Genomic DNA, 26,848 nt, shown 5'->3' on the forward strand with positions numbered 1-26,848 from the left:
AGTGGGTCCCCAGTGCCCGATATCGGGTAAAATACAAGCTATAGCGCGTATTTGCGAACACTGGTGGCTAATTTGGCATTTGGGTTAGTACAGAAAGTGTGTGGCGGAGATCGCACATATAAAATAAATATCAGGTTTTCCGGGAATTATAGGTAAGAAAGGGAAAAACAAAGTAGATACAGTAGGCTCTAGCAGAGATCACACACTCTTGAATTTCTATAAAAACGATGTATTGAGTACAGGAGAAAAATGTATATATTGGAGTCAATCCAATTAGGTGCGAGTTAGATCCTGTGAGCCGGTCTCCCAGCGAACTCACAATGCAATTTAATTGAGTAGAAATAAAATACACTCACATTAGTTATGCTTGAATTTCAACCAATACGGAGTAAGTAGTGAATTCTAATAAGCCCCCAGTGTTGTGTAATTAGAATGCTCTGAACAGTAAAATACAAATGTCAGTTATAAGAGGTGCTCAGTTTCTTATCCGCCCCTGTGCGTATCCCTGCTACAGAAACAATTAATTGCCAAGCAGTCATTTTGACAGCTTTTGCAGGCAATCAGTGCTTGCATGGGGGAGAAGCAGCACTAAGATGTTACAAATGTATCATACTGTACATCCGTGGCCAAAGGTTTTGAGAATTACACAAGTATTGGTTTTCGCAAAGTTTGCTGCTTCAGTGTTTTTAGACCTTTGTCAGATGTTACTATAGTATACCGAAGTAAAATAACAAGCATTTAATAAATGTCAAAGGCTTTTATTAATAATTACATTAAGTTTATGCAAAGAGTCAATATTTGCAGTGTTCACCCTTCTTTTTCAAGACCTCTGCAATTCGCCCTGGCATGCTGTCAATCAAATTCTAGGCCACATAATCAATGCTTGGAGTTTGTCAGAATTTGTGGGTTTTTGTTTGTACACCCGCGTCTTGAGGATTGACCACAAGTTCTCAATGGGATTAAGGTCTGGGAAGTTTTCCTGGCCATGGACTCAAAATTTCGATGTTTTGTTCCCGAGCCACTTAGTTATCACTTTTGCCTTATGGCAAGATGCTCCATCATGCTGGAAAAGACATTGTTCATCACCAAACTGTTCTTGGATGGTTAGGAGAAGTTGCTCTTGGAGGATGTTTTGGTACCAGTCTTTATTCATGGCTCTCTTCTTAGGCAAAATTGTGAGTGATCCCACTCCCTTGGCTGAGAAGCAACCCTGCACATGAATGGTCTCAGGATGCTTAGCTGTTGATATCTGGTTTTGACTTCGGCTATTCCCTTTGACCTGTTTACACCTGCTCCCTGGTACCGTCTAGTCCGTTTGGTTCTGACCCGGCCTGTCGACTAAGCTATACGTCTTCTCCATTTCATCCAGAGTTTACCAGCACCTGTATAAAGGGAACCTATCCTGAGGACTGCGACCTGTGTGTCGGACGCAGCCAAGTCCATATCTTCTTGCGAGGGTCCCTGAAGTGTGACAGAATACTCTGGCCTAAAAAACATGGATGCTACTGGTAATCCATCACCACGAGACCTGCTCGAGAACTTACTTGCTAGAGTCGAGAAGTAAGAACAAGACCAGGCTCAGATTATGCAGTTTTAGCAGACACTGATGCAGCAAGTCAGTGTCGCTCAAGCACATGTGGTACGACTAGGTCCATCTACTATGGCACTAGCCGCAGGGGCTTCCGCACCAATACGGATTCCGAATCCAACAAAGTATGATGGGGATCCAACAGGCTGTCGAGGATTCCTGAACCAGTGCTCGATCCAGTTTGAAGTCCAGGCAGCAAGTTTCCCTTCAGACAGGACAAAAGTGGCTTATATAATCTCGCTATTGTCAGGACAAGCGTTGGCTTGGGCCTCTCCATTGTGGGAAAGGAATGATCTGCTTGTCGACAACAGTGCAGAGTTTCTGAGAGCCTTTCGGAAAGTCTTTGATGAGCCTGGGCAAGTATCCCACGCAGGATCGGCTATTTTGCAGCTGAAAAGGGAAACCAATCTGAAGGACAGTATGACGTGCAGTTCCGAAACCTTGGTTCTGAGTTGGGGTGGAATAATGAAGCCCTGGTTGCCGCATTTATGCAGGGGCTGTTGGATCAAATTAAAGATGTCCTTGCATCAAGGGAATTGCCGATTTCCTTGGACAACTTAATCTCCTTATGTATCCGAGTAGATCTGTGCCACAGAGAGAGAGCACGTCAAAAGGAACAGTCTCGCTGCTTTACCTTTAAGCTTGCTCCAAGTTTCACGGCTCCTACTGAGCTCCCAGAGGAACCCATGCAGATCGGAAAGTCTCGCCTTCCTGCCGCAGAGATGGATAGGAGGTTTAAAAATAAACTTTGTTTGTACTGTGGTGAACCGGGTCATCTTCTCTCTGGCTGTCCCAAGCGTCCGGGAAAAGAGAAGGCCTAACTGATCAAGAGGTGGTCAGGATAGGTGCGTTTCAATACACCCCAAAAAACAGTGTCACTTCCCAGTTTTCCATTGATGTAACTCTGGTCGTGGGAAATTCTTCCGAAGTCATCAAGGCCTTCTTAGCTTAGGGTGCCGATGGCAATTTCATTATGGCTAGGAAGGTCCAAGAGTTAAAGATTGCGAGTATGCTGCTGCAAAACCCCCTTTGCATCAGTGGAGTGGATGGGAATAAACTTCCTACAGCTACCATTCATTCACGAACAACCAAAGTCACCATGCAAGTAGGGGCTCTTCATAGAGAATTGATAACATTCTATATTCTTCCGTCAGCTGAGAGTCCGATCATTCTAGGTCTTCCCTGGCTCCGCAAGCATGCTCCTGTTCTAGATTGTAAGAGACCTCAAATCCTCTCGTGGGGTCCCAATGCCATGGGTCCTGTTTATCAACTGTTAAACCTCCACACATCATGCTAAGCTCAGTCTTCTCTCCGGAAGACCAACTTCCAGTTCCATATCAAACCTTTATAGACGTGTTCAGTAAAAAGGCCGCAGAGACGCTTCCTGCTCACCGGGAGTGGGATTGCGCTATAGACCTACTACCTGGGAAGGTGCCACCCCATGGAAGAATTTTTCCCCTTTCGCTTCCAGAATCCCAGGCTGTAACCGAATACGTTAAGGAAAATTTAGAGCAAGGGTTTATCAGGGAGTCTAAATCACCCATTGGAGCTGGCCTGTTCTTCGTTAAGAAGAAAGATGGAGGTTTGAGACCATGTATCGATTAAGGACCGGTATCCTCTAATGCTAATCTCTGAACTTTTTGACCGAATAAAAGGGGCAAAGATTTTCACTAAGCTGGATCTGCGTTACAACCTAATCAGAATCCGGTCAGGAGACAAGTGGAAGACGGCCTTTAACAATCGGGACGGCCACTACGAGTACTTAGTCATGCCCTTTGGATTAATTAATGCCCCAGCTGTTTTCCAAAAATACATGCACCATATCTTCCGGGACCTGTTATACAAGTACATGGTGGTATATCTGGATGATATCCTGATATTTTCAGAGGATATGGCAAGTCATCGCCAACATGTGTGTGAGGTACTGTCACGACTCCGGGCTTTCCAGCTCTTTTGCAAGCTTGAGAAATGCTCCTTCGAGCAAAGAGAATTAACATTTCTGGGGTACATCATTTCAGGTTCCTGTCTTAGAATGGATCCAGAGAAGCTTGTCGTCATAGTAAACTGGCCCCGTCCAGTCGGGTTGAAAGTTATTCAACGTTTCCTGGGGTTTTGCAATTTCTACCGCCAGTTCATCAGGAATTATTCGTCCATCGCAGCCCCCATCACTGCTCTTACCAAAAAGGGCCAAGACACTCGTGTATGGCTGCCTGAGGCAGAGGAAGCATTTGACCAATTGAAGCAATGCTTCCTTTCAGCGCCTATTCTGAGGCTAACAAATTGTGATTTACCTTTTTTTTGGGGAGGTGGACGCTTCCACGGTTGATGTGGGAGCAGTGCTGTCGCAGAGGGATAAAGAAAACAAGTGGTACTGTTGTGGGTTCTTCTCCCGGAAGTTCTCTGTGCCAGAAAGAAACTATGCTGTCGGAGATAAGGAACTGCTGGCCATCAAGTTGGCCCTCAAGGAATGGCGATACTTGTTGTAGGGAGCTAAATTTCCGGTGACAGTATATACCGATCATAAGAACTTGACGTATCTCAAGATGGCCCATTGTCTAAATTACTGTCAGTCTAGGTGGTCGTTATTTTTTGATCGGTTCAATCTTGTGATTACCTACCGGTAATTCAGTTCTGCTGAAATGGAGGCATTAAAGGAAGATAAGGCCATTCTAAACCCTGATTGCTTTGTAGCTTTTACCCACAAGGGCAAGATTCCACCGGGGAAAACATTTGTATCGCCTGAATTCCGGTCCAAGTTGCTTCAGTGGGCACATTCTTCACGTTTTAGTGGGCATGCAGGAGTCAACAGAACTCTGGAATTGGTCCTCAGGGGGTAATGGTGGCCGACGGTCCGTCAAGATGTTAAGGATTTTGTGGCAGCCTGTCCTATATGTGCTCAGCACAAGATCCCCCCCGCACTCTCCATTAGGCCCTTTGTTGTCACTTCCAGTGCCTGATTGTCCTTGGACTCACATTTCCATGGACTTCGTGATGGATCTACCTTCATGCCAAGGGTTCAATACTATTCTGGTGGTGGTGGATAGATTCTCCAAGGCGGCTCACTTTGTTCCATTAAAAGGACTACCCTTAGCACCTAAGTTGGCGGAAGTGTTTATTGGAGCGATCTTTAGGTTGCATGGGTTTCCTAAAGATATTGTGTCTGATCGAGGGTTACAGTTTACCTCTAGATTCTGGAGAGCATTATGGAAGTGCTTTGGCATCAATCTGAGTTTCTCTTCGGCCTAACATCCACAGAGCAATGGCCAGACGGAGCGAGTAAACCAAGTATTAGAAAAGTTTATTCGGATGTATGTTTCTGCCAATCAAGATGACTGGATTTCTCTGTTGCCTTGGGCTGAGTTTGCCCACAATAATTTGTACTATGAAGCGTCAAGACATTCTTCATTCAGTACGGTCTGCACCCACTGTTACCCGAGTTATCATGTCTCCAGTCAGTACTACTTCCAGCTGTGCATGGTACACTGAATCGGTTTTGCAATATTTGGAAGGAGGAAAATTTGTACAAAGCCTCTTCAAGGTATACATTTTTTGCAGAAAGGAAGAGGAGGCAGGGCCCATTGTTAAGTCCTGGTGATAAAGTCTGGCTCGCAACCAAACATCTGAGATTAAAAGTTCCTACTATGAAGTTTGCTCCCAGGTACATCGGCCCTTTTAAAATTCTTCAAGTGATCAATCCGGTGGCATTCCATTTGAAATTACCAGGTACACTTAGGATACCTAATGTGTTTCATGTATCTCTCTGGTGCTTAATAGTTTCTCTACACCTTGCAGTCTTCCTCCTGCGATTTCAGTAGATCATCAAGAGGAGTATGAGGTGAAGCAAATCCTGGACTCCAGGTTTTCAAGGGGATTGGTACAGTTCCTGGTAGATTGGAAGGGTTATGGCCCAGAAGAATGGTGTTGGGTCAAGGCCTCAGACATTCATGCACCTCAACTACTGAAAAAATTCCATCAGAAGTTTCCTGACAAGCCATTTGTGGGGTGTTCGGTGCCCACCCCTAGAAGGGGGGTAATGTCACAGCGCCGCCGAATCCAGGTCCCTCTTACCTGGTCCGGCGTCGCTGGACTCCGGGCTGACGTGGGACAGCGGGCGGGAGATCCCCGGCGCCCGCTGTCAGCTGTCCTCTCCCTCCTCTTCCGGCGGCTGTGTGCAGGCAGCCGCAGCGTCCATAGGAGCGAGCGTACCGCTCTGCATGGGATTTAAAGGGACATCCACACAATTTAGTGTAGCCACAGAAGGCGCCAAAATCAAGCCCTGCCTATTTAAGGAAGTCTAGGAGAGCATTCCTGTGCCAGAGTATAGGCTCATTTACCATACTCCAGCGTTCCTGTGATATTCCATTACCTGTTTCTGACCTTGGCTTCGTTTGTGACTCTGATTTCGCCTGACCCCTGGTACTGCATCTGATATCTGGTTTTGACTATGGCTATTCCCTGTGACCTGTTTACGCCTGCTCCCTGGTACCGTCTAGTCCGTTTGGTTCTGACCCGGCCTGTCGACTAAGCTATACGTCTCCTCCACTGCATCCAGAGTTTACCAGCACCTGTATAAGGAAACCTATCCTGAGGGCCGCGACCTGTGTGTCGGACGCAACCAAGTCCATACCTTCTTGCGAGAGTCCCTGGTGAATACCGCCGGCACATTAGACTCCCCGCCTCAGGCATAGGTCTAGCCAACTCCCTAAATATGGGCAGCATCCATAATCCATCCAAGACGTGTGACAATAATCATGCTTCACATATCACACATGCAGGGGAGGGATGTGCGGGATCCAGGGTGGTGGTGAGAAGGTGGGTCCCCCGAGATTTCTGATGCTGGCCCTGCCTGACCTCATTAACATAATGACACAAGTGGACAAATCACGGCCCATACATGAAGACTTTCTTCTATGCCCGCTTCTGGGGAGGCTCAGCTGGGAAGAGCAAAGGGCATGGTTCTGTGTATGACATCAATATGGCCCTTTCCCTAGCTATACATGGCTGCAAATCTTGCCCCTGGATCGGCTACTTCTCTTGGGAATTGGGCGTATCTGAGAGCCTGGTTTATGCTCTCATTAGTCCAGGAGAATTTCGGGGATCTCCTGACATTCTGGAAGAGTACGATTATAACATTTATCATTAATATGTGTACCATAAAGATTCATAATGCACAATGAACACCAATGAAAACTTAACCTTAAGGTGGAACACAATAACAATGTCTTGCTTAGACTTTATTTAATCAAACAAATTTGGAAGAGATGTACCACTGAGGCCAGAAACACACAGGCAATCTTTAGGAGATCAAGGCCCTGATTCAGACCCACTCGCAAGCGGCTGTCCGCTCGCAAGTGGGTCGATGGTCTGCACTGAGCAAGCGCCAGACGCGACGAGCGAAGGAAAGTCCTTCGCTCGTTGTGTCTGATCAAAGGGGGCGTGCTGTCGACGTTGATTGACAGCACGCCCCCTTTGGTGGGCGTGCCGGGGGCGTGCCTCCCTGACGGGGGCGTTCCCAAGGGAACGCCTACCGTCAGAAGCCGGCCCACTGACATCACTAGTGATGTCAGTGGGAGTGATTTTGGCTCTGATAGAGCCAAAATCACTCCGGGCCTTGCGGTTGAAAACCTCAACCGCAGGCTCTGGCTCGCAGTTTCGATGGTCGCGATGGTCACGACCATCGCGGCCATCAAACTGCACGCTCGTATAGGCTGTGGGTGGTGACCCACAGCTATACGAGCGTCCAGGAGGACGCTCCAGAATTATGGAGGGCGGCCCTCATTCAGAGCGTGCGCTCTGCTCAGAGCGTATGGCTCTGAATGAGGGCCCAAGTTCTTACCAACAGAAGAACTTCAGATCAACTCAGCTAACTACAGGATACACTGTCCCATTGTATTTGAAAGAATTTACATTTCGCACTGACTGATACATAAAGCTACAATACTTCAGTACAAAAAACAGTGACAACAAATGACAAAGACAAATTAATCTGCACAAGATTCTCTAAAATAAAAAGGATATAAATGCATAAATTAGCACACATACCACTGGTTTTGTCTTTAAAATGATTGCCTTCTAGGAGATAATAGCTAGAATTTGATTGGTTGCTATGGGCAACATCTCCACTTCTATAAACCCGCACTTTAGTAAATATACTCTTTAGAATCAGCCAATTAATATCAAGTGGACTCCCTGGGATATGACAAACTCTGTGTAACTTATATGCAGGGGTTAAAGTGGGCCGGTACGGGGTGGAACTGCGTTCCGTCATTTCTATTTGGAGACGGAACCAGTTCCACCTCCTCCGAACCACCTTAGCCCGGCGCCGCAGGGGAGCTCCATTTGCCGGGCGAACGCTGAGATTTTGTTACCAGTGGGAACCCGGCTCCCTCCCCGCAGTGCCAGCCGGAAGCTGGAGCTCACTCTTGACTTCCGGCTCCCCCCACTGGCACTATGGGAGAGACATCATGACGACTCTCTTATAGTTCAGCGGAGAAGCCAGGAGGATGCAGGAGCGGGGCTTAAGGTAAGTATTATATATATATATATATATATATATATTTTTTTTTTGTGTAAGCGTCTTCATAATGGGGGCACTACTACTGGGGGCATCTACTTGGGGCATTACTATTGGGGGCATTACTACAGGGGTCATTACTATTGGCACTACTACAAGGGGCACTACTGCTTGGGGCATTACTACAGGGGTCATTACTTCTACAGGGGGCATTATTACTGGGGGCATTACTACAGGGGGAACCACTCCTGGGGGCACTGCATAAGGGGCACCACTACTGGGGGCACTGAATAAGGACACCACTACTGGGGTCACTGAATAAGGGACACTACCACTGTGGGCACTGCATAAGGCGCACTACCACTACTGGGGGCACTGCATAAGGGGCACCATTACTTGGGCCACCACTACTGGGGTCACTGAATAAGGGACACTACCACTGTGGGCACTGCATAAGGGGCACTACTACTACTGCGGGAACTGCATAAGGGGCACCACTACTGGGGGCACTGCATAAGGGTCACTACCACTACTGTGGGCACTGCATAAGGGCCACTACTGGGGGCACTACCACTACTGGGGGAACTGCATAAGGGGCACCACTACTGGGGGCACTGCATAAGGGGCACTACCACTACTGTGGGCACTGAATAAGGGGCACTACCACTACTGTGGGCAATGCATAAGGGGCACGACTACAATGGGCATTGCATAAGGGGCACTACTGCTGTGGGCATTGGGCCTGATTCAGACCCGTTCGCTAGATGCGATCGCTCGCTCCGAGCCTATGGAAATTCGGCTAAGTGACGTCAGAGCAGCCGCTCGCAGGGCAAGTCATAAGCACACCCACTTTGTTTTGGTGAGCGATCACTTTTTGTTTGTAGACGCCCACTTGTGTACATCATCTCCAGGAAGTGCATGAAACCATTGGTACATCAAGCACCATCGGATGCGATCGCAGCGCTTGACGTTGACTATACCCTTCCGCAAGCACTGCGATCACTTCAGTGTATATTTCTAGCAAGTGACGTGTCCTATGACGCTGGCTGTTAATTATGCACGCCTCTGAAACGGCGTTAAAAAATCACAGGCACGTCTGCGTTCGCACCTCCACTCCGTTTCCAGTGGCCTGCCCTTGTTAACACCCACAAACGGCTTGACCTGTCACTCATTCAGCTGGGCAGTTTATGCTTGGCGAGTGAGAGTTTCCCCATTGCTCGTTCTAGTTCACGCGCAATACGAAGAGTATGCATGCACTCATTGAAAAACATTGCTCACTACGAGCGAGCGCTTGCTACTGAACGGGTCTGAATCAGGCCCATTATGTGTAAGGGGGCACTACTGCTGTGGGCATTGTATAAGGGGTACTGCTACTCTGGGCATTATATGTATTAGGGGCACTACTACTGTGGGCATTGGGTATAAGGGGCACAAATGTGGGCATTGTGTAAAAGGGGCACTGCTGTGTGTCATACATGCATAAGGGACACTACTATGTGGTGTAATGTGAATCAAGATTGTGCTACTGTGTGGCGTAATTTGAATTGGGAATACTATTGTGTGACCACGCCCTCTCTTTTAAGACCATGCCCCCTTTTTTAAAAACAAACAACAACCCGCCATTGGGTGAGTTCCACCACTTCTCCAGGAGAACTTTGAGCTCTGCTAATATGGTATTTTATACAGCTCCATCTCCCTCAGTGGCCACTTATTTTATAGTCTGGTCAGTTTAGTGTGAATGCTAATTAGCAATGGTTTGCTTCTTACAGCCGGTATGTGCCCGACCTTGTCAGCCACAGGACCCGACGGGAGAGCCGGCATCGGTAAGTGCATGCACACTTGCCGATGCCGGCAGCGAAGAAGCGACGGCGGGGACCATGCTGCATTTGGCAGCATAGCCCTTGCTAACAACCGGCACTCGGGAGCGCGTATTGTCAGCGACATATCGGGTACCGCTCCGACCCGTTTATGATATAAACATGAGAGTTCCTTTAAAAATGATCCTAAATAACGGTCTATGACTCAAGGCCAAACATAGATATGCCAATTTATAACTCAAACTAGATCCCTGATGGTGCTGAGTATTAATTCACAGCTGCTGTGTATGAGGAGTCTACCACAACTCTGTGAAGGCTAGAGGAAATTCATTCTGAACCCCAAAATGTCAATATAATAGTTTAATCCATTAAAAAAAAAAAAAGAAAGAATTGAGACAGTATAAACCACACAAAAATGTATTTCATAAAAATATAGAAATGATGGGTGTGGTATAAGGGATAGACAGTAACTAGGTTGACAGTCAATAGGTCGCCACTAGATGTCAACAGCCAATAGGTCGTCACAGTCAAAAGCTTGACAGGTACAAATGGTCGACAGTGCAGAAGGTCGACAGGTTCAAATGGTCGAAATCATGATGTCACGCCTAGGGGGTGGGGGCCCGGTGGCTCTGGGAAGTGTAGTTCTACAGCCTACAGGGTGCCTGCCCCCATTGGACACCCCAGACGGCCCTGCAGTAGCGATACAGGCTGCTGTTCCAATCATCCTGCAAGCCGCATGCAGGTGATGTGGGGCAACGATGGTGCCCAGGCCCGCCGAGAGCCGCAGCAGGCCCGGGTAAAAAGGGGGCATGACCTAATCGTGGGAGGCGTGGTCAGGCCCCCTTTGAGTAAAAAAAAACAAACAAAAAACAAATTTTGCAGCGCCGCAGAGCGGGGTGTTCAGAGCCCCCTCAGCCCGGTGCATAACCAGTGGGGGGCTTGATCGCTCCCCCCAGAGGCATAGGAGACTTCTTATCAGCCGCGAGCAGTCTCCCAGTGCAGCTGTGATGTAAGGGGGGGGGAGCGGTGCCAGACCCGGGCCCCTCCAGCAAGCCCGGGCCCGGATAATTTTTACCCGTTCCCCTCCACTCTCTGCGCCCCTGATGGTGCCACCCCCAGTGCCCTGTGAGACTGCACAGGTTGCACATCCCTAGTTACGGCCCTGACCTCCCCTATGCCTCTTATTCAATAGCTAGCCTGGCATATGGTTGTTCCCTAGAGCAGAGTTAAATTGGTCACTTGATTAATTCAAGAAGGTGGATTTTAGCTGCTTGAGCTTGGATCGTAGGTTTTGTAGAATAGAATGACATCAGCTTGTGCCTCTTACCTGAAGGGCCTGGAGAAAAAAACTGAACTTTGGCAGGTCAGCACTGCAATAAGTCTCTCAGTATATACAGCCAGGCTTGCCTACCCTCCCGATTTGGCCGGGAGCCTCACGATTTTCGGGTGCCGCTCCCGGACCCCCGGAAAGTCAGGCAAGCCTCCCGGAAGCTTGTGACCCTCCCGACCTCCCCCCAGAAAAAAATAGACACCCCTGCAGCAGGGGGGGCGGTGACGGCATTGTGAAGAGGGGGTGGGGCCATGATGACGCGATCGTGCGGCCCCACTCTGGCCCCGCCCCCAATGCACCGTCAATGTCCGGCCCCACCCCCAGCCCTTCCCCCAGCTCCGCCCCAATGTGATGTCACTGGCCAGCCCCGCCCCCAGCTGTTAGCCACAATCAGCTACCTCCTGGAAGCTGTCTATGGGGGGGTGGAGGCGCATTTTGAACTGTTCGCACTAGGAGCCAAATTGCCTAGAAATGGCCCTGCTTTAGTATTAGCAAAATGCCATGGGGGGGAGAGGGCACCAATAACTTTTTGTTGGCAGGTGGCGAGCAAAATGTATAGTTACGCCACTGCTCGGCTGCGTTCCGACTTTGGCTAGTTAGGCACAGTTTCTCCATCTAAACATGACCTCTGAAGCTGCGGCTCTGAATCTGAGAACACAGGAGCTCTCACTGATGACCCCACAACACCCCCATAACATGCCCATGAGACACTCTTTTTGCGTTCACTTCAGGTCACCACCCAGGAACGCCCATCACTCTGCCACTCCATTTTCAATACCATCTGATCCGATCGCAACAGCATCATTGTGTGTACACACTCAGGGTAACACATTTGCCGTACTGGCTTTCTGAAGTTCTCGCATATGCGCAGTTGCTAGAAATCACATTGTAAGGGAGGGGCTGGGCTACATATCTTAATATTAATCATGATAATAGATGCTACCATACTGAGACCAGTATTTCTACAGCAAAAAAGAAGGGGGGGGAGAGGAGCGGGTGCATACTATAAGCACTAGGAGGGGTATTCAATATGAAACGTTAACTTCACTGTCGAAGTTAACGTTTCATATCGGAGGTTTTACCTGCGTTAAAGTCTGGTGCGCGCTCCCGCTTATCCCCGTATTCAATATAAAAATAACGAAAACGGGAAACTCCGAAGTTGGATTTGCGTAAAGTTACGAAGTTTTCCTTAAAATAATTGTAAGACCCCCCTAAAGTTGTAAAAACATGGGGGATCACTATGGGTACCCCCGTTTTAGCATTTAATTGAAAGTCGGGGATTTAAATAGCCGCAGCAGGTGTTTTTTTCCCGACATTGAAGAAGTGATGCAGAAGAGCACTTAGGTTATCTTTTTCATTTTTTTAAGTGGTCCCATCAAATTTGGGGTACATGAAAATGGGTACTAGCATATTTTTAAGTCCCTAAAGTAATATTTTAAAAATTCTGCATTTGTGCACCTGCCGCTATAATTCTATTCTAGAAAACATCTGCCGCATACTTGCAGAATAGCCCTGAACCTATTTCCCTATTGTTAAACAATTTTTCCCATTTTTTTTTTTTTCACCCCAATTTTTAAAATAATTTTTTGGGGTGTCCCTATTTTTTATTTTTTTGACACAGTTCTTTTTTAAATGTCATTCCCAGGGGTGCAGGCAATTTTTTTTAAGCCTGTACCCCTAAATCCCAATTCTACACTTTTTTTCGACACCTATTCAATAGTGAAAAGTTATCCCCGGTTTTTTATCAAAGACTTGTCAAAACTGCGATAAGTCTTTGAAATTCAATACGGTGTAAAAGTAAAACCTGCTATAATGACGTCATACCTCCGATATTAACGCAAAAACGATGTTATCGCACCCATATTGAATACCCCTGTAAGAATACTAATGATCAAAAAATCTATAATAGACTGCAATAATTAACATGTTGTTAAATGTAAGGTTTCTTAGTACATGTTTGGCCAAAGATGTTTGCCCACCTGCCACGTCACGGCGAACCTTATATAGGTGGGTCCCTAACATCTCTAATACTGACACTCTAATTAATTTATCTAGGACTTACCTATCATAGGGCCCATTAGATGTGTGTACTGCAATGCAAGGACCCATACCAATTAAAATGACCTGGGGCAGATAGGTGGAGTGCTAGCCCAAAAGAAGGGGTCTCACCTTCAAAATGTACCTTAAATACACACACAGGATAGGGGAGGGGCTGGGCTGCACATCCTACTATTAAACATGATAATAGGTGCTACCATGCTGAGACCAGTAGTTCTACAGCAAATCACATTGAGCCAGTATTATGATCAGATGCCTTGTTATTTATTGTTATTTATATTAAAACACTTGAAGTACACAATAAAGTGTATGTTGCAGGCTTATTTTGGTTAGACTTTTTTTTGCCATTGGCTCGGTAACCAGCCCCTTGGTGAACAAACTGCCTTCTGTTTCAGCCAAATATTTCAAAATTTGACTCATCAGTCCAGAGCACCTGTGCCATTTTTCTGCACCCCAGTCCCTATGTTTTCATGCATAGTTGAGTCACTTGGCCTTGGTTCCACATGGAAAGTATGGCTTTTGGCCGCAATTCTTCCATGAAGACCACTTTTGGCCAGACTTCTCCGGTTCTTGAAAAAGCGCCGTGTTGTGAGCGAAACGCGTCAATTGGGACACTACAATTGCTTCTGTGAATTACAAACTCACATTACTATCCACTACCATCCATTATGAGCCGACATTGGCATCCCCCGGGCAAACGTGAGACCGCCAACCGTGATCACATACGTGACAAGAGGAATTAGAAACGGAAGTGACAGGCTATCAGGGGCTGAGATCCCCTGCACGCTCTAAGGACAGCAGTCAACAGTGATCTATACAGCGTGATTTACCGGGACCTGGCGTCGCAGCACTTTACAACAGGTGAGCTAGGCTACCAAGAGCCAGGACCGCTTGCACGCTCCAAAGGCAGCAGTCAACCGTGGTATATACACAGCGGGACAAACTGGGACCTGGTGCCGCTGTACCTTCTCAACAGGTGAGCCTTCCTCCCAATATTACTGAGGGGTGACAATCAACCAAGGTGCTAGCCAGGTTAAGATCAACAATCACCATTACTGTGCCCATTCTATAATCTAATTAAGAATCAGTGACTGTGTTTACCCATTGCAGAACCTTCCAAAGGACAAACAATGAATGGACTGTGAAAGGGTTAAGGCGGCACACTACAAGAACACTTGTGCTAAATCTAGTAAGATACGCTGCGGGGAGATATACTGTTGCTAACAGCTTCAATACAGGATTTAGCCTAGAACTAACTTTATTCTTGGATTTACTACGACATATTAGTGTATACTTACAGTGAGAATAATCGCATATATTTATATATATACCTAATATTACACTTGAAATTAAGGTGGCCACTGAGTTTATTGCTCAATTTTTGAGACCGTTTATTTAACTGAAGAATCGGTTTTATCTCTTTATTGTATGATTGTATGTGTGTATCAAAAAATCCTATTACACGCAAAAGTTACCCATGGATAGGAATTGGTAGTGAGTTATTACACTTGATACATTTTATATTTTTTACAAATGTTGTTGTGAATGAATAAACAAATTGTTTTACTCTAAAGAAACGGGGTGGTAAATTTTTGATCATTCAAATATATACACTTATTGTAGCAATTGCACTGTCTATTTTGAGTTTAGACTTCTCCGGATAGTAGATGGGTGTCCCTGGGTCCAACTGGTTTATGCCAATTCTGAGCTGAAGGGCTGCAGAGTGGTACAATAATGAGTGTCTGCAGGCAACAGTGAAGCATGGTGGATGTTCCTTACAAGTTTGGGGCTGCATTTAATCAAATGGATTTGGGTATGTCAGGATTAATGGTGTCCTCAATGCTGAGAAATGCAGGCATGTACTTATCCATCATGCGATACCATCAGGAAGGCGTCTGATTGGCTCCAAATTTATTGTGCAGCAGGACATCGACCCCAAACATACAGCCAATGTCATTAAGAACTATCTTCAGCATAAAGAAGAACAAAGAGTCCTGGAAGTGAAGATATGGCCCCCACAGAGCCCTGATCTAAACATCATCGAGCTTGACTGGGATTACATGAAGAGGCAGAAGGATTTGAGCAAGACAACATACACAGAAGATCTGTGCTTAGTTCTCCAAGATGTTTGGAACAACCTCCCTGCCGAGTTCCTTCAAAAACTGTGTGCAAGTGTACCTAGAAGAATTTAAAAATTGATGCTGTTTTGAAGGCAAAGGGTGGTCACCGTGCCCTCACGAACTGTAGAGGAGGAACCACCTGGGAGGAGGTAGGGACTGTGTTCTGCAACAACCGGCTACACAGTCCCTATGAGGGAAGTGGGAGTATTCCAGCCACGGTCTGCCCTCCCATCTCTCTATCCGGCTGTACCTACTTGGCTCCTCCATTTTCAGACCGGTACCCAGCAATAAAAAAAATTAGGTGTCCCTGCGCTGACTGGATCCCCTCACTGATAGGCGCTGTTTTCAACATTTATTCAGCAGGGGGCACCATTTGCTCCCCCTGGCTGTGCCACTGATCCCTCCCTCACTTACCTTGTATCGTTCAACACTGTTAACTCGTTTTTCAGAAATGTATAGTGGGTCCATTGGATGCCTGTCAGTCAGAAGTTACTTGAAGGACTAAATGCCTCAGCGGCATAAACCTAACAGGGCCTCTTGTCAAGTTTTAGCCATGCATACCTCTTAATTACTTATTGGCAAACAGAAATGGGCTCAATTCTTCATCTAACAAAAGGAAGGTGTCCCTGAGCTTTTGTAATAAGCAAAAGAGACTCTTTAGGAAGTGAATATTTCTTCCACAGTTTCTCTTGGGATTTAAGATGCTAGTTATGCTAAAATTCTCAATAGGGCCATTTAGTTAGGGCACAGGTTCTCAAACTCGGTACTCAGGACCCCAAACAGTGCATGTTTTCCAGGTCTCCTCACAGAATCACAAGTGAAATAATTAGCTCCGCCAATGGACCTTTTAAAATGTGTCAGTGAGTAATGACTACACCTGTGGCCCTGCTGGGTGACCTGGAAAAATGTGAACTGTGTGGGGTCCTGAGGACCGAGTTTGAGAACCTCTGCATTAGGGTGACATCCAGCAATTTACCCAATAGAGGTTATACAGGATGTTAGGAAGATTTTAATACTGATCAGCGGCCCGGGGGCCAGTAGTTGGACAACTGTCTGGGGATGAACATAAGATAAAGCAAACCGTACTGTACAGTACATACACCAGATCACAGGTTCTCAAACTCGGTCCTCGGGACCCCAAACAGTGCATGTTTTCCAGGTCTCACAGAATCACAAGTGAAATAATTAGCTCCACCTGTGGATCTTTTAAAATGTGCCAGTGAGTAATGAATACACCTGTGCACCTGCTGGGTGACCCGCAAAACGTGAACTGTGTGGGGGTCCTGAGGACTGAGTTTGAGAACCACTGCACTAGATATTTATTAATGCCCAAGCGAGGTCAATAAATGTGCAGCTTTATTATAGCAAAGCAGAAACTCACTTAGAAAACTAAAGGAGGGTCACAATAATAATAACAGCACAACATTAACTGAAAATAACAAGGTTGCAAATGTCAGTATAAGCCCACATATGTATCTGTCACTATTAGAGATGTCAGTGCCTAGTGTAATAATAAAACCTTGCTACAGATAGAGGTCTGCACAATGACTCTTTTATTTCCAACATTTAAAGTTAAAGATCACAATATAGAATCCAAAGTAACAAGTTAGTTATTTTCCATGCTGACTTACGGTGCAGGAGACAGAGCCGGCTCGCCCCTCGGCTTCCCTGGTTGCTATGGAGGCGGCATCTATCAGCTGATACAAACCAGAAGGGAGGGACTGTGCTCGTCGTGCAGTAAAGCTGGAGACGGTTTGAATGGTGACGCGCTCCTGGGGCATGACGGGAGTTGTAGTTTTGTGTCCTCGCTGTCCATGAGGAGCAGAGGCCGGTGGGTTTATGATGATGAATGCTGAGCGCTGCATGTGTGCGTAGCTGGGGTCAGGCCCTATGTTAGTGCTGTAGTATGTGTCGCTGTCTTTCTCTGATGACTTGGGGCTGGTTATACTTATTTACCACGCATGGGCGTCTGTCTATGGAAGCCTATGAGAAGGTGCTGGAGCTTATCCAGGTGGTGTGGAATTAAAATCCCTGAATGCCTGACAGGACATGCTGAGGCTTGTAGTTCCACAATAGCTGGAGAGCCAACCTTTACAGCAGCAGCAGCAGCAGTTCTGCAACTTATTTTTAAATAGTGTAACCAGACCTCCCAGCTGCCCCAGTTTTTTTGGGGAAAGTCCTGCTTTACGAGCGCTGTTCCCACTGTCTTACCCATGGGCCTCAGTGTCCCACAGGGGATAAAGGTTGGGAGGCCTCTCACCTTCTGCTCTGGACTGGTGACAGCTTGGGAGGCACTGGGCACTCCCCCCCAGTGTGCCTAGGAACGGTGGTGGCATGATGATCGAACCTGCCCCGATAATGGAAGACCATCCCCAGTGTCATGAGGTCATGCCACCTCTTCTTGCTTGCCCCTTCTGCAGGTACACTGTCCCTATCTCCACTTTCCAGATGTTTTAACTCCTATCTTACCTATATAATGATTGGCTATGGCCTGCCTTGATATCGACATGTGCGGTGGGAGCTGGTGTTTTCCCCTCCTACCGCTAATAGCTTTTACTGTGGTTGGGAGTCAGGACCGTGGGAATGTGTGACTGGGGTAAGTGTAGGGGTGAGGCATGTGCCAGGTCCAATATACTAGTACTAATACCTGAGGTTCCCAAACTTGGTCCTTAAGGCACTCTAAAGGTGCCTACACACTAGGTGATCTGGTCACAGTGCGATATCGTGTGCGATTTCTCCCCCGGCAGCTAAACGATCTATCGTGCATCCTACTATTCCAGGGCATCGTGACTGAGATTTTCAGATCTTGCCTGCAGCAGGCAAGATCTGAATATACGATGTAGGACCAGTGGGTACGCGCATTGGCATCGTGAGTGGACACTCACGATTAGGACATATTTTACACGATCTGACGTTCTGATGCGTTGGAATTGGGCAAATCATGTAAAAAAATCGCCTAGTGTGTAAGCACCTTAACTGTCCAGGTTTTAAGGATATCCATGCTTGGGCATAGGTGACTTAATTAGTACCTCAGTCTTTTGATTTAACCATCTGTGCTCAACCATGGATATCTTTAAAACCAGGACTGTTAGCATGCCTTGAGGACAGAGTTTGTGAACCTGTGTACCAGTATTTAATAATTTGCTAGATACACTATCGCACAGGTTCTCAAACTCGGCCCTCAGGACCACAAACAGTGCATGTTTTCCATGTCTCCTCACAGAATAACAAGTGAAATAATTAGCTCCACCTGTGGATATTTTAAAATGTGTTAGTGAGTTAGTCCCCATACATCTGCGACGGATCTGCCAATCACTATAATATTTTGATAATGATCGGCAAATCTGTCTAACATGTTGGATTTCACCGATTCGCCGACCCGGCACCTCTGGATCGCCGCATTGCGGCAATCCATCTCTGATGTATGGGGGCCTTAACGCAGTCATTTTCAACTCGAGGCACACTACACAAGATTTTAAAATTGCCAAAGCACACTATCTGGCTATATGGTGTGCGTGACCGATGATAAAACATAAACATTGGCTCCCACAAAAATATATACACACATCTTGGCCTCCACAGGAATAAAACACACTACCTTGGCTTCCACAGGAATAAAACATACTACATTGGCCTCCACAGGAATAAAACATACTACATTGTCCTCCACAGGAATAAAACACACTACCTTGGCCTCCACAGGAATAAAACACACTACCTTGGCTTCCACAGGAATAGAACTCACTACATTGGCCTCCACAGGAATAAAACACACTACCTTGGCCTCCACAGGAATAAAACACACTACCTTGGCCTCCACAGGAATAAAACACACTACCTTGGCCTCCACAGGAATAAAACACACTACCTTGGCCTCCACAGGAATAAAACACACTACCTTGGCCTCCACAGGAATAAAACACACTATATTGGCCTCCACAGCAATAAAACACTACATTGGCCTCCACAGCAATAATACACACTACATTGACTTCCACAGGAATAAAACACTACATTATCCTCCACAGGAATAAAACACACTACCTTGGCCTCCACAGGAATAAAACATACTACATTGTCCTCCACAGGAATAAAACACACTACCTTGGCCTCCACAGGAATAAAACACACTACATTGGCCTCCACAGGAATAAAACACACTACATTGGCCTCCACAGCAATAAAACACTACATTGGCCTCCACAGCAATAATACACACTACATTGACTTCCACAGGAATAAAACACTACATTGTCCTCCACAGGAATAAAACACACTACCTTGGCCTCCACAGGAATAAAACACACTATATTGGCCTCCACAGGAATAAAACACACTACAGTACAAATGCGCTGAGCTGACCACCGCGACATACATGACAACCGCTCGCGGCACACTAGTGTACCACAGCACAGTGGCTGAAAAACGCTGGAGTAACAAATACACCTGTGCACGTACTGGGTGACCTGGAAAACGTCCCCTGTGCGGGGTCCTCCTGAGAATCGAGTTTGAGAACCATTGCAGTAACTGCACTATCTGATAGTGTAGCTGACACCTTGAGTTCAGCTATTCCATCTTTGCTAGGCTGGGCCTTTATAGCCCCCTGCTGTTCTTGCTACTGCATTCTGTAATCTAGATTTATAAATGGAGAACTTTATGGTGCATACACACTGTCAGACTTGCTAGATCAACGATGAAAGATTTTACCAATGATCTCATGAACGATTTCTGACAGTATTTAAATGAATGAAATCGTCCAAATCTGACAGCAAATGCAGTCGATTTCAGATATCTTTATCTGACATGCAGGCACGAGCCTCGTTCATCGATGCATGTCAAACATGTCAACTATATGAACGATGTAACGATATTCCAGATTTTCCAGAAAATCTGACCATATGTACCCTCCATTAGTTCTAATTTTATTTTTTTTTTTTAAGAATCTTTTTAGTAAACGTTGTACACAACAAACAAGATATCACCAGTTGCTATGGGCAACATCTCTCCACCTCTACAAACTCACTTTAGTAAATTTACCCCCCTAGTGAGCAGCTGCTATGCATGTTTTTGTCTTTACCGACAGCTTTGCACAACCAATGAGGATTTTCTGCAGTATGAGCTTTGACCAAGAGGGGATCTTTGTGAAGTCTCTCTGGCTTTGCAGGTTCCACTTAGACTGGTATAGGGCATCTCAAGATACTGGTTTTGGTCACTTGCTAAATTGCGGTATGTAAACATGAAACAATCCTGAATTCTAATCTGATCATTGCTACCTGCACACAGCTTTTAAAGGCAAGTACTCCAAAGCAATAGCTCTTAGACACCTAGGGGTATATTTACTAAAGTGCGGGTCTTTAGAAGTAGAGATGCTGCCCATAGGAACCAATCAGATTTTAGCTATAGTCTTAAGGGGCCTATCCATTAGGCGACCTGAAAGACTGAACATCTAGCGTTCAAACCTTCTGGTCGCCAGGTGCGGTGCCCGCACTGAACGGTCTTTCAGTGCAGGATCCCGACCTCTTATCTCGGAACATGGGGAACCTGATGAGCGTAGTCAGGTTGACCAGCCTGTTCCGTAGATAGTCGAGGTCGGCAAGGACCCAGCGTGTACACACATCGCTGGTCCTTGCCGGTTATCCATTACACGACTTTGTGAACAATGTTCACAAAGTTGTGTAATGGATAGGCCCTTATAGAAGGTGCTAGGTAAATGTTAATTAGAATCTGGTTGCTATGGGCAACATCTCCACTTCTAAAATCCTGATGCCTGTTGGACAGGGAGGGGAGCTACAATAAGGGTGTAGTCACAAAACCCATTTCAACAAAAAAGACAAAGTATTATGCTCTACCATAAGTAAATAGACACACACACACATTTTTATTATAATTTATTCATGTATTTCATTGTAGAGTCTATGTATACTCATGGCCTCGGATAAGGTGACAGAGAAGGACTGGTACGGCATACTGGGGGCACATCCATCTGACAGCCAAGCAGAGCTGAAACAAAAGTACCAAAGGCTGGCTCTGTTAGTGAGTACATATTCCATATTATACATATGTGATTATCGGGGTAAGGTGTACCTAGACCTATTAATAACATCATGCAACAAATGTTGTGTGGGCTTAAATGGAAGTCTGCAAGCATTAAAGTGTTGGTACAAGGTCTGTGGTGATGATCAGTTTAAAGACCCCAAAATGTTACCAACTATTTATGCACTATAGGGCTAAGAACCCCCAATGATTACGCCGTGATGGGTAGTCAATTTATTGTTTTCTTATTTTTAGGGGACGGGTACCATCAACCTCAGCTTGTATCTTCAGACAGAAGTTGCAATGTTAGTTGTGCTGGATGTAGGTGTATATAATGTGTGAGTGTGTATGACAGCTGGGCTGCCTTACATTAGAGTAGTTATAACCTTCTAATATGTAACACATAAGAGTTTGTACATCCACCTCCCTTAAGTAAGACGCACAACACTGTATACCCTTACACAGGGTCGGATCAAGCCTTTGTGGGGCCTGGGTCACTTAAGACTTCGCCTCCTCCCCCTCTTGTCCTACTTGTCCTCCGGCCTGCCCCCACTTGTCATCTGGCTCTGGCCAGGGAGGGGAAGGGGGGAAAGCCGGAGTGAGGTGTGCCCGGAGCATCATGTTCCCGTGTCCCCCCACTCGAGTTGGAAGAAAGGACTAGAGCTTCTACCCTTTTTGTGGGGAACAAGATCCATAGAGGATTATTCAGAGTTGCACATAAGCTGGAGATAAATACGGATCTTCGCCTGTACCATTATTATTATTATCGTTTATTTATATGGCACCACAAGTGTTCCGCAGCGCCTTACAAAGTACATAAACAAATAATTTGACAACGGACTTACAGTAAAAAATAGGACAAGGACATGGATAATATACATTGATACATAAGTGACCATAACACCCAGATATGCAACAGAGCGTAAGCAACCAAGTGTTAGGTGCCATGGTGGGGGGAAGTAAGTAGGTGAAAGTAAAGTAAGGAGAAGCACAAGAGGGTAGAGGCCCTGCTCGTAAGAGCTTACATTCTAAAGGGGAGGGGCAGACAAACAGGTGTGACACAGATGGGGTAAACGGAGGAAGGAGCATGTAGCAGCAAGTTAGGATGGGAGCTGGAAGGCTTTGATGAAGTAGTGGGTCTTGAGAGCCCGTTTGAAGGATTGTAAAGAGGAGGAGAGTCTAATAGGCAGAGGGAGAGAGTTCCAAAGGTCGGGAGCAGCACGGGCAAAATCTTGGAGGCGGGAGTGGGAGGAAGTAATCAGTTGGCATGAGAGGCGGCGTGCATTGGTTGAGCGAAGGGGGCGGCCAGGAGAGTGGAGGGAGATGAGGTCAGAGATGTAAATGGGAGAGGAATGGGTGAGGGCTTTGTAAGCAAGTGTGAGAACCTTGAATTGGGTTCTAAAAGGGAAGGGGAGCCAGTGGAGGGCTTGTAGGAGACGGGAGGCAGATGTAGAGCGTTTGGAGAGGAAGATGAGTCGAGCTGCAGCATTGAGGACAGACTGGAGAGGAGAGAGATGGGAGTTGGGGAGGCCAGATAGGAGAAGGTTACAGTAGTCCAATCTGGATATGACCAGTGAGTGTATGAGGGTTTTGATGGCATCCTGGGTGAGAAAGGGTCTAATCTTGGAAATATTTTTGAGATGGAAGTGACAAGACTGTGAGAGGCTCTGGATATGTGGTTTGTAGGAGAGGGAGGAGTCCAGGATAACTCCAAGACAGTGCACCTTGGGGCTAGAAGAGATAGTTGTGCCATCAATTGTTAAAGAAATAGTGGGAAGTGAGGTTATGTTGGAGGGTGGAAAAATGATCAGCTCAGTCTTAGACATATTAAGTTTAAGAAATCGCTGGGACATCCAGGAAGAAATAGCAGAGAGACAGTTGGAGATACGAGTGAGGAGAGAGGGGGAGAGGTCAGGGGAGGAAAGGTAGATCTGAGTATCATCAGCATAGAGGTGATAATGGAGGTCAAAAGAGCTGATGAGTTCACCTAGAGAAAACATATAGAGGGAGAATAGTAGAGGTCCAAGAACGGAACCTTGGGGAACACCTACTGTAAGAGGCTGTGGTGGGGAAAAGGAGTCATGAGAAGAGACAGAGAAGGACCGGTCTGAGAGGTAGGACGACAGCCAGGAGAGAGCAGTGTCACGTAAACCAAGGGAGTGAAGGATTTGCAGCAAGAGAGGGTGGTCAACAGTGTCAAATGCAGTAGAGAAGTCAAGGAGAATAAGCAGAGAGTAGTGGCCCTTGGATTTGGCAGCAAAGAGGTCATTGCTGACTTTTGTGAGAGCAGTTTCAGTGGAGTGGAGAGAACGGAAGCCAGACTGAAAAGGATCAAGGAGGGAGTGGGAGGAAAGAAAGGTGGTAAGGCGTTTGTAAACAACACGCTCAAGGAGCTTGGAGGCAAAAGGGAGGAGAGAGATGGGACGGTAGTTGGAGAGAGTGGAGAGAACGGAAGCCAGACTGAAAAGGATCAAGGAGGGAGTGGGAGGAAAGAAAGGTGGTAAGGCGTTTCTAAACAACACGCTCAAGGAGCTTGGAGGCAAAAGGGAGGAGAGAGATGGGACGGTAGTTGGAGAGAGTGTTGGGATCAAGGGTAGGTTTTTTAAGAATGGGGGAGACTATTGCATGTTTGAATGCAGAAGGGACAGTGCCAGATGAGAGGGAGAGATTGAGGAGGTGGGCAAGATGGGAACAGGCACAAGGAGAGAGGTAGCGGAGGAGACGTGAAGGGATAGGGTCAAGGGGGGAGGTAGAAAGGGGGGAGGACTGGATGAGAGCCATGACTTCCTCTCCAGATACAGGGGAGAAGGATGTCAGAGTCGGTGAAATGGATGGAGATGGGTGATCAGGGAAAGAAGGAGGTGTAGAGCAGGGGGACTGGTGGGATGTGATGTCCTGACGTATGGAATCGAGTTTGGATGTAAAGTAGGTAGCAAAGTCAATGGCAGTGAGTGAGGAGGGGAGGAGGGGAAGGGGGTGGACAGAGGAGGGAGTTGAAGGTGGTGAAGAGACGCTGGGGATTTGACTGGGAGGAAATGAGGTTCTTGAAATAGGACTGTTTAGATAGGGAAAGGGCAACACTGTAGGATGAGAGCATAAATTTGAAGTTGAGAAAATCTGCCTGAGAGCGTGATCTTCTCCACTGTCCCTCGGCAGTTCTTGAACACCTTTGCAGATATCTGGTGCATTTGGAATGCCAGGGTTGTAGTGTGGATCTGCGAGGGTGAGTAGTGATTGCCGGAGCAACAGAGTCCAGAGCAGAAGTAAGGGAGGCATTGTATAGGGAAGCAGCTTGTTCAGGGCAGGAGAGAGAGAGGATAGGGGAGAGAGCTTGTGACTGCAGCCGTCATTGTTATCAGTGCTCATTAGCTGCAGCCCTAACCTTGGTGCAAAAGATCTATTTGATTTCAGCATGTTCACCTCTGAATAGCCTGCATTACCACCTAGACGCCCATAACCTGCCCTCTGAGCACTTATCCTCAGGCTTGTTATACCCAATCAGCCGCAGGTGTAGATGCGTTTGAGATGCGTACAACGCTGAGTCGCCCGCGGTTGCTCAATGTTATGCATGCAGGCTAGGACGCATGTACGGTGTGATAAATCGCATTATCTGCCCACATAATGGACTTGGGTGCCGCGCTGAATCTGCCCCACAGCTTTAAACTTGGGTGTTTGGAAGTAAATTGTAATCTGTAGCAAGTGGCGGTAATTTTGGTCTTACGAGCCTGATATGATCCCAAAATGCTTGCTCACTGTGGGTTGGATTTAGAATTAAACAATCCATTTGCACCAGAAACTACAGATATTTTGAGTTAAGCATATATTATACTTTCGGCCACTGGTGCTTGGAGATGTGGGTCATGGGCATCCATGTATAAGATCTGTACAGAAGATTGAGGTTTTGTCTGATTTCGACCTACACGCATCTGTTACGTGAGACGTTTAGGAGATTTATCTTTGTGTGTCCTGTAATCGTAGTGAGATGTTGTTTGTCCTAATTACTGAGTTGACATTTGTCCTAAAATGAGAAAACCTGTTGCCCATATTAACCGTGCCATGTGATGAGGCGGGCGTGTGGGTCTCATGTCACTTGCTGCCAGTGAGAACATGTGAGTCTAATGTAGTGCCCGGGAGCCACGTCATTCAGTCCCTAGGATCCATGGTTGGCACAGACAGGTGTCCCATGAACAACACCTAAGACAATGTGAACTTAGGATGAATGAGGAAATCTATGTGTACTGGATCTTACAGTATCAGGCCTTTGAGTTACTGTTACACTGAATCTGTAAATGTTGGCAATAGGGGTACAGCTCGGAGTCTCCTATGACGGAATGGGTATGAAATATAATGACGATTCCCGTCAGCGGCAGCCCAACAGGAGCAGAGTTCGAAGCAGCGGAAGCCCGACAGCGCTGGAAATCCCGATCGTGGATAGGTAAGTATAGACTAACCTAACCCCCCTAACCCTCCTTAGGGGTGCCTAACCCTAACTGCCCCCCCCAAGTCCCTAACCCTAATCCCCCCTCTAAGTGCCTAACCCTAACCACCCCCCTCCCCGCTGCCTAAACCTAAGTCCCCCGGGGGGGTGCCTAACCCTAACCCTCCCTCCCCCTAGCCTAACCCTCCTGGGGGGGTGCCTAACCCTAAGTCCCCCCCGGGAGCCCTAAACCTACTAACGCGGCTGTCCGCTCGCGGCGCCCGGCATCACTACGATCGTGATGCCGGGCTCTCGGCATCGGGGAAATGCGGGCGTCTACGTCTAGACGCCCGCCATTTCACCCTTGCCGGGATAAGACAGTCGGGAAGCCGGCTGCTGGTATTTAGGCAGTCGGCTTCCCGATTGCTTCCCCCTATGACTCTTCAAGGTTTTTATCAGATGAAAAATAATTAATGAAAAGTGAACCATAAGATAAAAAAGTTGCTCAGGTGTCCGTTATAACATTCATGGCAAGTGGAGACAGGTCCCAATCTGTAGTTCGGACGTGTCCTTCGAAGCAAGTTGTTTATAATTTTTAATAATAAGATTGGTTAATAGTAAGAGTCTGTGTGAGCTGAACTTGTCTTTTAACTATGGGGCTGATCAACGCTATGCTGAGGAGCTCGCTGGGAGGATTCACTCGCAATTGATTGACAGGAAGTGACCATTTTGTGGCCGGTTACATGGAGTTGCAGCCAAAACGCTGGCATGTACTAGCCAGCGTCTAGCGATCGCGCACGCAGAGAACAAAGCTCCAGTGTCTCTGTTACCGCGGTCATTCTGAGTGACCATAGACTCACTTGAGGAGTCAATGTTTTCAGGATCTCCGTCCAATGCTGCGTTTGTGTACTCAGTTGCGGGCAGTTATGAGGGCTTCTGGCGGGCGTCTCAATACAAATTCCGCCGGCTGA

General features: G+C 46.8%; 2 protein-coding genes across 5 annotated transcripts in view; one reads left to right on the forward strand and one right to left on the reverse strand.

Annotated features, from left to right (window-relative positions):
* DCDC1 (doublecortin domain containing 1) overlaps nt 1-17,089 on the reverse strand; it is a 533,665-nt gene extending 516,576 nt beyond the window's left edge. For all 3 annotated transcript variants that reach the window (XM_088470412.1, XM_088470415.1, XM_088470413.1), the window contains exon 1: nt 17,059-17,089. The gene's annotated coding sequence lies outside the window, so the exon portion shown is untranslated. The remainder of the gene's footprint in view (nt 1-17,058) is intronic.
* A 53-nt stretch (nt 17,090-17,142) lies between these two features.
* The window catches only part of DNAJC24 (DnaJ heat shock protein family (Hsp40) member C24), a 70,402-nt gene continuing 60,696 nt past the window's right edge, over nt 17,143-26,848 (forward strand). Inside the window, exons 1-2 of one of the 2 annotated variants that reach the window (XM_088470416.1) lie at nt 17,143-17,258; nt 21,338-21,460. In XM_088470416.1, coding sequence (XP_088326542.1) covers nt 21,353-21,460 — 108 coding nt within the window. In that variant the 5' untranslated portion in view covers nt 17,143-17,258; nt 21,338-21,352. Of the gene's footprint in view, nt 17,259-17,571; nt 17,848-21,337; nt 21,461-26,848 lie in introns of those variants that run through there. The other variant, XM_088470417.1, reaches the window with a different exon arrangement.

This window comes from Taudactylus pleione, unplaced genomic scaffold (genome assembly GCF_031769625.1).
Source record: "Taudactylus pleione unplaced genomic scaffold, aTauple2 ptg000100l, whole genome shotgun sequence".
NCBI classification, from domain to species: Eukaryota; Metazoa; Chordata; class Amphibia; order Anura; family Myobatrachidae; genus Taudactylus; species Taudactylus pleione.